At 39.2% G+C, this 16,100-nt stretch overlaps 2 protein-coding genes across 3 annotated transcripts in view; both read left to right on the top strand.

Moving 5' to 3' along the window:
- The window catches only part of rprd1b (regulation of nuclear pre-mRNA domain containing 1B), a 1,182,184-nt gene that overhangs the window by 1,159,992 nt on the left and 6,092 nt on the right, over window positions 1-16,100 (top strand). The gene's annotated exons all lie outside the window — the stretch shown is intronic.
- Window positions 1-16,100, top strand: part of LOC114659547 (phosphatidate phosphatase LPIN3-like) — a 104,312-nt gene that overhangs the window by 52,120 nt on the left and 36,092 nt on the right. For both annotated transcript variants that reach the window (XM_028812098.2, XM_028812099.2), the window contains one exon: window positions 14,144-14,879. In XM_028812098.2, coding sequence (XP_028667931.1) covers window positions 14,144-14,879 — 736 coding nt within the window. The remainder of the gene's footprint in view (window positions 1-14,143; window positions 14,880-16,100) is intronic.

The following is a 16,100-nucleotide window of genomic DNA, read 5'->3' on the forward strand; positions in this document are numbered from 1 at the left end:
AGAAATGCATTAGATTGCGTGTTGTCTTCTTTGGGCTCAGTGGAATATAAAGACTTATAGTAATCTCTAAATGTGTGCATTATTTTATTATGGTCGATGATTTCTTCTCCATTCTTGTTGGTGATTACTGGTATTGCATTGTGAACTTCTTGTTTATGAATTTGTTGAGCTAAAAGCTTATTAGCTTTTTCTCCGTGTTCATAGTAATGCTGTCTAGACTTATAAATAAGTTGTTCAGTTTCTTTAGTTGTTAAGATGTTAAGTTCTGTATGCAGGGCCTGCCTTTTCCTGTGAAGAGCTTCACTTGGATGCCTGGCTTGTTCTTCATCTATTCTAGTAATTTCATTTCTTAGCTCTGACACTTTCTTGGTTTCTAATTTATTTCTATGGGAAAGATATGAAATAATCTGGCCTCTTAGGAAGGCCTTTAGAGTTTCCCAGAGTGTTCCTGCAGAAACCTCTGTAGACGTGTTTGTCTCTAGGAAGAAGCTGATTTGTTTGGATATAAATTCTGTGCAGTTCTCGTCTGCCAATAAAAGAGGGTTAAGACGCCATCTGCGAGGTGAGTACGAGGGGCTTATTGATTTTAGCTCCAAGACTAGAGGGGCATGGTCAGAGATAACAATTGTGTCATATTTGCATGATTTAATTGTAGGCAGGAAATTATTATCTATAAAAAAATAATCAATTCTTGAGTAGCTATAATGCACTGGTGAGTAGAACGAATATGTTCTTGAGTTTGGGTTAAGAAACCTCCAGGGGTCTGATAAGTTGTGATCATTTAAAAACTGTGTAATTATCTTTGCAGTATTAGATGTCGTCCCCCCTGTCACAGGAGTCCTATCTAAGAGTGGATTTAAAACACAATTAAAGTCCCCAGCCATTATAATTTTATGAGTGTTCACATTGGGAATGGATGCAAATAGATTTTGCATGAATTCCTTATCATCAACATTGGGTGCATAAACATTTATCAAAATCATTTTACTGTTATATAAGTTGCCCATGACCATCACATATCTCCCTTCAGGGTCCGACACTACCTCTGATGCTACAAATGGAACTGTTCTATGTATGAGAATTCCCACCCCTCTAGTTTTCTTTATAAAGCTAGAATGGAACATTTGGCCAGTCCAGTCTTTTTGTAATCTGAACTGATCCTTGGTTAGTAAGTGGGTCTCCTGTAAGAATACTATTTTAGCGTTTAAGCCTGTTAGGTGAGAGCATACTTTCTTTCTCTTTAATTCGTGATTCAGGCCTTTAACATTCCAGCTCACAAAGTTAACTGTCCCATCATGGAGACATTGATTCTGAGTTTTTAATGTCATTTTATAGTTTTAATTGGTAATATGGCAGTTTTAATCTTAGTTTCAAGATTCCCCAGGAGTTGTTGCATGTTAGCCTGTTGCTGCATTGATATTTATAATTATAAGGATTATAAGAATAGATTAGATATAACCTGCTCTCCTTCTCTCCCCCCTTTATCCCCCCACCCCCCCCATTTTGCCTCCCCACATGAGGCTAGACCCCACTTCGCGATGTTCCAGTCCTCTGACATACGAAGAGACAGAGCACGTCCAAAACAAAACAAACCCCACCCTGCAGCGGCGTTACAGAATTAAAACAGAGATATCTTTTACAGTTAAATCCTTAATACTATCTGCAGAAAATGTTCTCATTAACAATATTTAATCTTGAAATAATCTTCAGCGCTTTTAAGTTAAGATATTAAGATTAAAAAAAAAAAAAAAGAAAATAAGAGATGTATAATTATAATACCAGTCTCTTTAAACATGGATCCAGCGATCAGATCATAGGTCTTTCCCGTGCCTTGATAGAATACGGCTCTTTAATTTTAATTAACTTTCAAAAAAAGTGTCGGAAACAGCTTCTTTAATTCTTTTTCAGCTTCTTCTTTGCTGAAGAAAATATAATGTCCATCTTGAACTTCCACTTTCAGTTTGGCAGGATACAAGAGGCTGTATTTGATATCGGCTTCCCGTAGCATCCTTTTAATGTCGTTGTAGGATCTGCGTTTTGCAGCTGTTGATGGTGAGAAGTCGGGAAAAATACGAATAAGATTATTTTCGAATATAATCTCTTGCTTGTGTCTGAGAAGTGCCATCACATCAAGCTTACATCTTAGTCGTTCGAAGCGGACAATAAAAGACCTAGATTTAAAGGCGCTTGGTATCTTTGTGCGATAAGCCGTGGCTATCTCATTGTCGAGTTTAAAGTCATCTCCAATTATTTTAGACAGTAATTCTACTGCAAATTTCACTGGGCTTGAGCTTTCTCGTTTCTCAGGTATACCCTCAATTCTTATATTATTTCTTCTGCACCCATCCTCCAGGGCTGCAAGTCTGTCTCCAAGTTTTTTGTATTCCGAGTTCGCAGCTGTGGCTTTTTCATCGGCGTTAGATGCCATTTGTTCCGCTGTTTCCACTCGAGCCGTGAGTCCCTGCTTAACGTCTTCCAGCTGATCTGAAACGTCATTAATATGATCATCAAGCCTTTTCAGTTTGGAGTTAGTTTCTTCAATGTGTTCCACTAATTTCTCCAACATGCCTTTAAAGTTCACGTCGAAACGTTCAAATAGACGCGTTTCCTTATCTTTGTTATCCTTCTTGAGCTCAGTGGCCACCTTCTTAAGATCATTTGTGTTATCTTTCTTAAGCTCATTCATGGCCGTAACCATGGCAGTGGCCAGTGTAGTGTTCATCTCTTTCTGTGTAGCTATCTGTGTAGCGATCATCTCTTTCAGTTCGGACAGTTCGCTTCTGCTTTCGTGCTCCGCAAGTGAAAATGCAGCTCCTGTTACAGGCTCGCGATGAGTAGATGAGAGCACGTCCTGCAGAGCCCTTTCTAGTCTCGAATGATCCTCAGAAATCGGCGATCCCTCGCGACCTGTATCACTTGCGCCTTCGCTCCCATTTTCACTCTCGACTGGAGACGATACAATGGAGCGGGGCCCCAGGAATTCTGCGCACTCTTCTGCCTGTTCCAGGTCAGTCTCCGTGATGCCATACCTTACACCTGCACTCAGGCCGGAAGTCTGTCCGGACTTCGATGCAGCTTTAAGTTTCTTTTCCGGTTCTTTCTGACTTTTCTTCTTGTTACTCATGCTTGTATATTGTAGTGGAAGTCCCTTGGTCGGGTTAAATACAGGATACCTCTAAATAATATGAAATACGTGGGAAAATAAAGCCGCTGCTAGCGGAGCTCTGCTTCAGACGTCCATCTCCTATAAACGGACCAAACCAACCAACAAACTGTATCTTGAATGTCACCTCGGGTAAAGGCATCTGTCAAATAATAAGCAGTAGTAATAAGAATAATAATATTTGGTCACTGGAGCTGCTTCCTCTTGAACATGCTATACACAGTTGTCCATAAGTAAAACACTCCTGCATTAGGTCCGTTCCTGCTTTTCTTTGTGACTTGGCTTTTGTTGTTTGTCATTGCAAAACACAGTTTTATAGGAAACATGTATCCTTGAAATGGGAAATCAGTAGGATTAATCTGAAATGTGAAATCTGAGTATATATTATTATCGTTATTAGATATTTTATGATTTTCATTTGTTTTAGCTGTTCACTCAAGTGTTTCTTTTCATGTTTTTCGTCAGTTATGTTTGGTCCTGCTTTAAAGCCTGCAGATGTGAATAGATATGGAAAGAAGTTTGGAGAGCGGGCTTGTGGGTTTGGGCATCCCTGTTCAATGTAAGCGATGCACATATAAATGTAAACGATTTCAGAGGTGGGGGTTGGTAGTCCCCTGTCAAAGTCCATAGGTGCGAATGTATTTTACAATGGAGAAACTTGTGGGGGACCCTTTAAATTTAAACTGATGCCATCAATGCCCCTTGTCTTGTCTTTGAGGATGTCACTTCTTTCTCTACTTCTCTTCCTCTCCCTTTATTCTTCTACTAAAGCAACACCTATACCTACAGACACAGCGGCTTGCGCCCCCACAGGAGCATTATAACGCACTTGCTAAAAATTGACCTTTGCATCTTCCTTGAGCTTTGCAGATCTTTCTCCTTCCATTTTACACCTGACTGTACATAGCAAACATGATCACAGCTCTTTTTTTTACTGTCCAGGACACCACACCACCTCTTTAGTCATGTGTCCACCCTATTGGTTAGTGCTGCTGTTTAGGCGGCCTGCCAGTCGCTTCTGCTGTGTCCTCCATTTGCATTAAGCCCCCTCTCAGCATAGCACAAAGCATGTACATAATCATAATCTCTCTATTCTATATAAAATGCTGGGATGAGAAGACTATTTTTCAAGAGTCCTTTGTCCTCTCACCTGTCATTCGTGTGAATGCTTTTGACAGACACAGATCCTGCTCTCTCAGTTCTTATAAATTTTAACGTTTTCCTCACTTTAAGTTCCCAATTAAAGAAGACTTATGTCCAAATCTTATTTAAGAATTTCATCATGAAGGGTGATCAACAGAAAAAATGAGTACACGGGCAATCCTAGCACCGAGAAACGATGAAGTCAAACAAATTAATGCCAATAATGTTGATCAGTTACACAGCAAATTGGTTAAATGCGTATCAATAGACTATACTGAAACAGATGCTTGTGATCGTGCAGAACATGAAAACATCAACTTACAATATCACGAAGAATATCTACAACCGTTAACACCATCTAGTCTTCATCCGCACAAATTACTGTAGAAAGAAGGATGTATCCAAGAAAGGTAATGTAGTATATTTTCTGCGGATAACATTAGACAACAAAGGGGATCTTGATATGCCATTCGTATTTAAATGTTAACAGTTTCCCGTTAGAATTGCTTTTGCAAAGATAATTAACAAATCTCAGAGCCAAACATTCGAAAAAGTCGTTTCATTTCTTTCTCTCTAGTAAATAAAATTCAATCACAGACAGTTATACGTTGCATTATCACGATGAAAGTCTAAACACAGAATCAAAACTCAATGCGATATTGACGAAAATTTAATTCAAAAAATTGTTTTTACTGAAGTTTTACAGTACAAGTGTAAGTTTAAAAAGTATTTGCGTGTTAATTTCAAAGCCAAACAGAACAAAATCATATTACGCAACGAATAACTCTTTAACGCAACATGAAACATAACTTACTTTCAAATTATTACGTTTTACTATTTTTTAATATGGTTAATTACTCACTGTAATGTAAAATAGTTAGTTCTATTATGCATATGTAACAATTCCCATGAAAATAAAAATCTGTTTAAATTGTACATCCGCATCACCATATGCAAGCGGCAGAAACGCAAAGTGGCTAGCGTGTAGCGCTGGCCCGGGGGTTGGCAAACGAAGCAAGAAGGGGGCGAAGCCCCCTAGTTTTAATAAATATCGACCAATAAAAAAACATGGCTCAGTCAATTTTCTTTTTTCTATAACGTCACCAAATGTCAGTTGAACAGTTCAGAGCATTTTGGGGATTTTTGTGGGGTTTAGTTTTTCTATTGGTGGGGGGATTACCCCTAAATATTGATATATCAGAATGTCGTTTTTAGCACTACTGCCCTAGATGTATAATCCTGCCAAATTTCAGCTTTTTAACTAAACGGGAGAAAGTGCTTTTGTTAATGAGTGAGTGAGTCAGTCTGTGTTACACTTTATATATACACTGTACAGATAGATAGATAAAAATAGATGCACTACTGTGATATAGATGTATGTTTTGCCAAGAATACCAACACATTTATCTTCATTTTCTTTTTAAAGGAGGCAGCACTGCTCAGCCTACTAATGTTTTGCACAGAGGATGTGCCAGTTGAAATGGGCACATGTACTTTGGCCAGTTTCAGCCATCAGAGGAAGTGGGTTTCACTCATATACACACACACACTGACTTTTATAACTTAGAATTTCCAGTTACCCTAAAAAGGCATCTGACACAAATGCTTTGCTTCTGCTATGAACAAACATTTTCAATAATTTTCAGTTTATCTTTGTATATACTGTAACTCTTCACTGAATTTAGGTCCAGAGTCCTTGCACATATTTGCAAATATATGGTATAGCAATCACATGTAAAACTAATAAAGCGTGCAACATTAAATACATAAAGACATAGGTTATGCTAAACCTAAAATAAAACACAATGTCTCTAAATGATTAACATTAAAATAAACCATGAAAACACAAAGACCTGATAACCAAATAACTGAGATATGGTCTGTTGATGAAAACAACTCCCATTAACTTTGGTGCTTGGCACTTCTTTTCCAATGTTCATAAATACAATGTGAGTGAAAATTAAAACAAGACTGCAAAGTTAAAAATCAAAAATGGATTGATAGAAAAGTGGGCTTTTTGATTTGTTTCATTGTGAGCCCTTTAGACTTTTACAAGCTTCTTCAAATGTAACTAAAACTGCTCATTTGGTTTGGTATAACAATCTGATGAGACCAATGCAGAGTTGCCTTGGCAAGCATGTTTTTGGGTTGGAAGAAGAAACCCAAATTATTACCAGGACAGAATGAAAACCCCATGCAGACATGAGACTTTTATGACAATTATGTTTGCATGTCTATTGTGAATTTCCCCTTGGGATTAATAAAGTATCTATCTATCTATCTATCTATCTATCTATCTATCTATCTATCTATCTATCTATCTATCTATCTATCTATCTATCTATCTATCTATCTATCTATCTATCTATCTATCTATCTATCTATCTATCTATCTATCTATCTATCTATCTATCTATCTATCTATCTATCTATCTATCTATCTATCTATCTATCTATCTATCTATCTATCTATCTATCTATCTATCTATCTATCTATCTATCTATCTATCTATCTATCTATCTATCTATCTATCTATCTATCTATCTATCTATCTATCTATCTATCTATCTATCTATCTATCTATCTATCTATCTATCTATCTATCTATCTATCTATCTATCTATCTATCTATCTATCTATCTATCTATCTATCTATCTATCTATCTATCTATCTTATCCTGCCTACAATACTAAAATTAACATCACGTTATATTTTGCCTGTCATTATTCAAATCCTCATAATTATTGTATTTTATTCAGGAACACTGTAACAGCCTAAGATAAGGCATGCAAAACTGAAAAAAAATAAACTCATGGGTCATTCATTCTCTATCTATCTATCTATCCTGTCTTACTGTTACTCTGTGTGTCGATTGCTTTGGTCTGGAGTGGGAGTGGCCTTTGTGCTAGCAGGAGAGTGAGTGTAGCTTTTTCTTTTTTTCCTTTTTTTTCTTTTATTCTTTTTTTTTTTCTAGTCATTTCTCTTAATTTTTAGCTGTGTTATTTATATATAGTTATTATTTCAAGTTTATATAGTATTTTGTTTTTAAAAAGAAGTGGCTAGGATGGCTGTGTCCCGAGGGATACAGCCAGGCCTTTTGCCACATGGCTTTGAAAATCTTAGCAGAAGAAATGGCATCAAGTTGATTGTTGATCCAGTAGTTTCAGTAGAGAAGTGTGTTACTGAAATTGGAAAAATAATTGGATGTAAAAACATTATTTCTGCTTCACGAATGAATAAGGCAGTTGTGGTATTTCTAAATGAGGAGGCCTTAGTTCACCAACTGGTTCAGGAAGGCCTAGTTATTAATGGAACCCTCATTTCTGTTTTGCCGCTTTCAACTCCTGCAAAGAGGATTATAATCTCTAATGTTCCTCCTTTCTTGAAGAATGAACTGCTACGTAATGAATTGCGCAGGTATGGCGAGATTATTTCTGATATTACTTTGATTCCTTTGGGGTGTAAACAGCCAGAATTAAAGCATGTGGTTTCATTTAGGAGACAGGTTTTTATGCTCCTCAACAGAGGTTACAATGAGTTAGATGTTGCTCTGAAATTCAAAGTTGATGGATGTGATTATATTGTGTTTCTATCTTCTGAATCAATGAAATGTTTTAAATGTGGCGGTGCAGGGCACAAAGCAGTTGATTGTAAGAGAACTGATGGAAGTTATTCTATGGGAGGTAACATACATGTAGTGAGGGAGTCAGATGTAGAGGATGAGTCTGAGGACTCCGACTCCGATGCTGAAGATCAGCAGATTGTTATCTGTGAGGTATCCACAGGTACTCTTAGCTTGACTTCAGGAAGTTCTGAAAATCAGATACCCAGTTGTAGCTCCACAGTTGAAAGGAGTGAAATAAAGAAAGCTGAGACAAAAATGCCTGAAGTGGACGGATTGGCTAAGGCCGAGTTGAAGTCCTCTAATCTAAATATACATCAGGCTGAAGAAAAGGGCCCAGCTGAGGTTGAGGTTATGCAGCTTATCAGAGAAACGTCACCAACTGAGGTGGATGACATTGAAAGTATGAATGCTGCTGCTGCTACTGCCTGTGAACCATCTAAGGTGGATGAGCGGGCCGAGGCCAGTCCTGAGTCCACAGTCCACAGTGAAGCTGCTCGCCCTCTCTTGAATCTCAAAGCTGTGGCAGAAACTGAACCAGGCACCACTTCAGGTAGTGCAGTTAGGGAAGAAAAAGCTGGAATTGTTGAGGAAATGAATGTTGAAGAAGAATGGACGACACTCCCCAGAAAGAGGAAAGAAACCTCAGACGGTGGAGTTGGTGCAAAGAGAAGTAACAACTTGAACCTGACAGAGGGGGCTGATGTGTCTTTAAAAAATCGCTTTTTAAATACCAGAGAGGTGACAATTAGCCCAGAGTGTGAGGAGAGTCAGCAGGGTGGTGAGGACAGTGACTCTTGCATGTCAAGTGACAATTTAACTGGTACTCTTGGAAAAACGGAGTACAGCACTGAAAGCATTCTGAGCTTTCTGGATTTTCTTGAAGGCAAAAGGAGGGTCAATGTTGTAGAACATTTTCCTGACCTGGAACTTTTTTTGGTTTCAGCCAAGCGTGTTATGCGTAATGCTGTTCCTTTGGGAATGGAAAGAAAAGAATTTAATCGTTTAAAGAATGTTATCAGCAAAGTTAGAAAGTCTCTCACCTCCAGCACATAATGGCTCCACACCAGTTCCTCTTTGCTTCATTAGTTAAAGTTCTTGTCATTGCTGCTCCATTTCTATTCTTTCTAATGCCTGCTCTCTCTTTGGGCTCTTTGAACGTTAACGGCTGCAGAGACTCCTCAAAGAGAGCCGTACTTTTTCAATATTTAGAACAGAAAAAACTTGATGTGATTTTTCTTCAAGAAACTCATACTGACCCAATGAATGAGTCGGAGTGGCAGAGGGACTGGGGTGGCATGACGTTTTTGAGCCACGGCTCCAGTGCCAGCGCAGGGGTGGCAGTGCTCTTCAGTAAAGCAATTCTCCCAGAGTCCATCGACTGTATTGAGCAAGTTAAAGGCCGTCTCATGAAGGTTGTTGTTCATATTCAGGGGAAAAATATTATTTTTATAAATGTCTACGCTCCAAATGAGGGCAAAGAGAGAATTTCTTTTTTTCTTTTGTTGAAAGACGTACTCGCTGAGTGCAGTTCAGAGGATGTCGTGTTCTTAGCTGGTGATTTTAATTGCACTGACAATGCAGTGATGGACAGGAATGGCCCTGAGCCTCACCCGGGGTCAGTCAAGGTGTTGCAGTCGGTCCTTCATCAGCAAGAACTTGTGGATGTGTGGAGGGAGTTAAACCCGACAGCGAGACAGTACACATGGCTCAAGGCCTCCAGTGGCATGTTATCTATGGCACGGCTGGACAGAATTTATACTTTACAGCACAATTTGAACCTCATTTTGGGCTCTTGCCTTCTGCCCACAGGGTTTTCAGACCATAGTTTAGCTCTCACTCGTTTTTCTTTGGGGTCTGAAAGTAATTTTAAATCTTTCTGGCACTTTAACTCTAAACTTCTTAAAGACTCTCTATTTCTTCAACACTTTCATCTCTTTTGGGACAAATGGAGACTCAGCAAAAGTGAATTCTCATCTCTGAAACAATGGTGGGATGTCTCCAAGGTCCAAATTAAACTATTTTGCCAGTTTTATTCTGAACATTCTTCTAGAAAGGTCACCATGGCCATTAAAGAACTGGAAGAGGACATTGGGCTAATTCAAGCCAAACTGGATAGCGGTTTTGATGCCACTTTGCTTGAGTCCCTACAAGACAAAAAAAATTCTCTAAGATCCCTGCTGGATGAACAGGTGAAGGGCGCCATTGTCCGGGGGAGATTCCAGAATATTTCTCACATAGACGCCCCTACGCAGTTTTTCTTTTCTTTGGAGAAAAAGGTTGCTCAGGCAAAAATCATTCACTGTCTGAACACTGCAGATGGGACTGAAATGACGGAGACTGAGGAGATCAAGGAATTTGCCTTAAAATTTTACAAAGACTTATTCTCTGCAGAAACCGTGGACTTGTCTTCAACCACAGAATTTTTCTTTGATGACTTACCACAGTTGACTCCATCCACTAAGGAAGTACTCGACCGGCCACTATCGCTGGAGGAACTCACTAGTGCTCTTGGGAGTCTAAATCAGAACAAAGCCCCTGGGATTGATGGACTTCCCGTCGAATTCTACAAGTCCTTTTGGGATATCATGGGTAAGGACTTCCTGACTGTGTTCATGGAGAGCATCAGGGATAAAGAACTTCTTGTGAGTTGTCGGAGAGCTGTTTTGACTCTTTTGCCAAAAAAAGGGGATCTTTGCAACATTAAGAACTGGAGACCAATCAGCCTACTCTGCTCAGACTACAAAATCTTTTCTAAAGCGTTGGCTCTTCGTCTGAGGACTGTTATGAACTGCTTGGTGGCTTTCGATCAGTCATACTGTGTCCCTGAACGATGTATTTTTGATAACATTTTCTTTGTGCGGGATTTGGTATCTGCATCTGAGATTCTTGGGTTTAAGGCGGGTCTTATCTCATTGGATCAAGAAAAGGCCTTTGACCGGGTAGACCACCAGTATTTATTTAAAGTTCTAGAGAGGTTTGGTTTTGGTGAGACCTTTCTAGGTTATATTAAATTAATGTACACAAATGTGTTTAGTGTTTTAAAAATTAATGGAGGATTGGGAGCCCCATTTTCTGTTACAAGGGGCATTCGTCAGGGGTGTGCACTGTCTGGTATGTTATACTCACTGTCCATAGAGCCCCTGCTCCACAGACTTCGCCAATTACTTCATGGCCTGTCATTGCCTGTGTGTCCCACTGCATCCTTTAAAGTGGTGGCATATGCTGACGATGTCACAGTTGTCATCACTGAACCCAATGATGTTGTCCTGCTGAAGGACTGTTTACAGGTGTTTCAAACGGTGTCATCTGCCAGGGTCAACTGGTCCAAATGTAACGCCTTTCTGATGGGCAAGTGGGACTGTCCTCCCCCAAGCCTCCCAAGTGGTTTAACATGGAATTCTAAGGTGTTTAAACATCTGGGAATTTACATTGGGAAGTCTGGAGCCACAGCTGATAACTGGGAGGGCTTAATTGATCAAATTCAGGGGAGACTGAAGAAATGGAAATGGGTGGTCACCAAGCTCTCTTTTAGGGGTAGAGTGCTGATTATTAATAATTTAATTGCTTCAATGCTTTGGCATAAATTTAGGTGTGCAGATCCTCCACTTTGGCTATTAAAAGAAATTCAGAGAATTTTGCTGGATTTTTTTTGGGACAAAATTCATTGGGTTAAACGCAGTGTGGTACATCTGCCTGTGGATGAAGGTGGTCAGGGCTTGGTGGACATTCTGTGCAGAATTGAAGCTTTTAGGCTGACAGATTTACAGCGTCTTTTGTATGCCCCTCAGCCTTTACTGTGGAGGAGTTTGGCGTTCGCTTTTTTTCATAGGGTTGGTAATCTTCTTTTTGATTTGCAACTCCTTTTCATTGACGTCAAGCAATTGGCGCTGTCTGTGCTGCCCGTTTTTTACCGCAATATGTTATTTATTTGGCATACTAAAGCAAGCAGAGTGGGAATTAATCTGGACTCAGTCTTCTGGTTACTTGAAGAACCAGTAGTATGGAATCCAACCTTGGAGTTTGACTCGGTTAGTTTGAACTCCCTGCTTATGAGCAAAGGCTTTACTAAAGTAGCTGACTTTATTGATCCGGTCAGCAACCAGTGGAAGTCTGAGGCAGCTGTGGCACATGAGCTCGGGATTAGGTCTGTCCGCTTTGGGGGGTCGATTATTAACAAACTACAAGTCTCTTTAGTGCAATTGGGTGCAGGTCCCCTGTGTGAGGAGTTTTTCTCTGGTGATCTCATAAAAGAGGCAGAACCTCCTGAATGTGATATTAGAATTAAACCAAATGTAAAGGATTTTATCAGGCCTAAAAACTCAATTTTAAAAATTAATCACATAAATGGAATTTTGTTCCAAGATTTGTCAAAAAAAGAATTGTATGACTGGTGTCTTAAAGTGTCCCATTTTATACATTTGAAGGAAATGACTGATACCCTCTGGAGGAACACTCTGTGTCTGCATGACACGACATCTCCAGCATGGAGGACTTTATATAAACCTCCCATTGAGAAAAGAGTTGGGGACCTGCAGTGGAGGATTCTACATGTAGCAGTGGCTACCAATTCATTCTTAAAAACCACTGGCGCCAGCACAACAGATCAGTGTCCATTTTGCCTTCAGAAAGAAACAATTTATCATTTATTCCTGTATTGTACCAGATTACAACCATTGCTGACTTTCCTTGCTTTATTGTTGTTGAATTTGGGGATTGTATTTAATGAACTCATTTATATTTTTGGAATGTCGGTGTCGAGAATTCATAAAAGAGAATGTTTACTTTGTAATTTTTTGTTAGGCCAGGCCAAGATGGCAACTTTAAAAACAAGAAGAAATAGAGATAAAGGTCTGAAAACCACTGACGCCCTATTAATGTTTAAGGTCCTCCTTCAAAGGAGATTGAAGATTGAATTTGCATATTTTAAGCTAATTAATCAATTAGATGTATTTAGTGAAATCTGGGCTGTAAATGATGTTTTATGTTCCATGGAAAATGAATGTCTGGTACTAAAGTCTGAGTAGGAAAACTTTACTTTTAAATGTTTTTGAATGTTGGCTGTTAATTTGACTGCAGTTGTGTTATAATTGTTAATAAAGGTCATTTTAAAATTAAAAAAAAATTATCTATCTATCTATCTATCTATCTATCTATCTATCTATCTATCTATCTATCTATCTATCTATCTTATCCTGCCTACAATACTAAAATTAACATCACGTTATATTTTGCCTGTCATTATTCAAATCCTCATAATTATTGTATTTTATTCAGGAACACTGTAACAGCCTAAGATAAGGCATGCAAAACTGAAAAAAAATAAACTCATGGGTCATTCATTCTCACTCTGAAATGGTGAACTATGAACGGGAATTTATTCATTTTAATCTGTGTGAACTGAACTATGAGCTGTGTGAACTTGCATAACACTGCTAAGCACTGTGGTTGGCTGTTCTAATTACTCAGCCAATCAGGCTGCTTGTTTCGGCTTATTTAAAGGTCAGAGACGCCTCAAGCCAGTTGTGAACTATTAGCAATTCCTGCTTGTGCTGTGTTTCCAAATTTTTGTAACTTTTGTTGATATTTTTCTTTGAATTTCTGGTTTTAACATTTTGCTCTTTACGTCCTGATTTTGATTTTTCGAATTTTGGGTTTGGAATTATATGTTTTATTTGGGTTGCCTCTTTGTTTTGAAACATCTTTTAGCATTTAGACTTGTGTCATCCTTTTTCAGAATTAATGTTTACATTTTTGGTACTTTGGATTTACGTTCTGGTTTTGGTTTTCTTAATAGAATTATTAAAGAATTAATTACTTAGTGTGTCTGGGCCAGGGGTTGTATGGTTCCCCTTTTCCTTTAAGTGATCCTTTTTGAAGCCATCTTTTTGCAGTCGTGGCCACTGAAATCACCACCTTACCATTCTGTTACACATAATAACATCTATTTGTGAATTTCCCCTTGGGATTAATAAAGTATCTATCTATCTATCTATCTATCTATCTATCTATCTATCTATCTATCTATCTATCTATCTATCTATCTATCTATCTATCTGTCTATCTGTCTGTCTGTCTGTCTGTCTGTCTGTCTGTCTGTCTGTCTGTCTGTCTGTCTGTCTGTCTGTCTGTCTGTCTGTCTGTCTGTCTGTCTGTCTGTCTGTCTGTCATCTCTAGTCTAGACTTTCACCTTAATATTTGTTTCTTTCTCAGATCAAACAGAGTGAGAGATGTGTAGTAGATGGCATCAGGATGACCCCAACAATCAGGCCCCAGGAAACCACACATTTTCGCACTATTCAACGACAGGAGTCAGTGGAGTTTGACTTTGAGCAGGAGCAGAATGGCAGTGTCCTCCTACGACCACAACCTCGAGACTATTCATTGAGCACCGAGCAAGCCCAAACTGCAGACGTGCAGCCACTCCTGCAGTGCTCGATGTTTGGTGCCGACACACAGACAGAAGAACACCAAAGTGAGGACCAGAGACGTTTACAAAGCAGTCCATGTTTAGATTCTCAGCCGGAGATGGAAGGTGCTGATGGTGCCTCAGTGGAGAACAAAGGCACAAACGCATCAGAGACTGAATTTGTTGGACTTTTAAGAAGTTCACCCTCTGGAGTAACCATTCCTGAGGCTCACCCATTTGAAAATGACGAGTGTGGTTTAAGGTCACAGAATACGACGGATGCTTCAGAGACAGGGAGCGATCAGATACTACTGTCTGAAAATCTAGACGATGTAAAGCCGGAAGATTCTGCTGAAGGGCAGGTACAAGATACAAGCCATCAAGACTTCCAGGTGACTGGAAAAGCTATGAAGCAGGCAGAGGAGCTCCATCATAAGTCTGAAGTCATAGAAATACGTCTTGAGGAAAATTTGAATAGTGACTGTCAATCGGCTGCTGCAGAAACGGCTGTGAAACTTGAAGTGAGCGATAAAAAGAAAGGTAATGCAGTGGAAAAGTGGTACTTCTTGCAAGAGAGTTAAACTGAACATTCTTCCTGTAATTTAAGTTTATTAAATTGGCTCTGTGTGATTGTGGTGGTCTGCACAAGTGGTCCCTGGGATGTTTCCTGCCTTGCACCCAGTTCCCCCATAAATTTGATCAAGCAGGTTTAAGAATGTTAGATTATTTCTGTTGGGTAACTATCTGTATCCATTTGTTGTCAGGATTGTTACATTTGCGACTGCATACATACAGGAGCATCACTCAAGTTACACATCAGTTATATTTCAGTGGTGCACTGTTACTCTGTTTTCAAATTGGTAGCTGTAAGGACATTGTAATTAGGAGCAAAATTAAAATGTAATTAAATATTACTTCTTTATTGAGCTGTACTAAGTTTTAGACTACAGTGATTCCTCGCTATATCGCGCTTCGCCTTTCGCGGCTTCACTCCATCTCGGATTTTATATGTAAGCATATTTAAATATATATCGCGGATTTTTTGCTGGTTCACGGATTTCTGCGGACAATGGGTCTTTTAATTTCTGGTACATGCTTCCTCAGTTGGTTTGCCCAATTGATTTCATACAAGGGACGCTATTGGCAGATGGCTGAGAAGCTAGATTGCTTACTTTTCTCTCTCTCTTGCGCTGACTATCTCTGATCCTGACGTATGGGGATTGAGCAGGGGGGCTGTTCGCACACCTAGACGATAGGGACGCTAGTCTAAAAATGCTGAAAGATTATCTTCACGTTGCTATCTTTTGTGCAGCTGCTTCCTGAAACGACATGCTGCACAAAAGCTCGAAGGGCACGTATTGATTTTTGACTGAAAAACAAACTCTGTCTCTCTCTCTCTCTCTGTGCTCCTGACGGAGGGGGTGTGAGCTGCCGCCTTCAACTGCTTTGTGCCGCGGTGCTTCGCATACTTAAGCCAAACAGCACCATTGATTTGTTTGCTAGAGATTGTTTTCTCTATCTATGTGACATTCTGTGCTCCTGACGCGCACTCCTTTGAAGAGGAAGATATGTTTGCATTCTTTTAATTGTGAGACTGAACTGTCATCTCTGTCTTGTCATGGAGCACAGTTTAAACTTTTGAAAAAGAGACAAATGTTTGTTTGCAGTGTTTGAATAACGTTCCTGTCTCTCTACAACCTCCTGTGTTTCTGCGCAAATCTGTGACCCAAGCATGACAATATAAAAATAACCATATAAACA

This window comes from Erpetoichthys calabaricus, chromosome 10 (assembly GCF_900747795.2).
Source record: "Erpetoichthys calabaricus chromosome 10, fErpCal1.3, whole genome shotgun sequence".
In the NCBI taxonomy this organism is placed as follows: domain Eukaryota; kingdom Metazoa; phylum Chordata; class Cladistia; order Polypteriformes; family Polypteridae; genus Erpetoichthys; species Erpetoichthys calabaricus.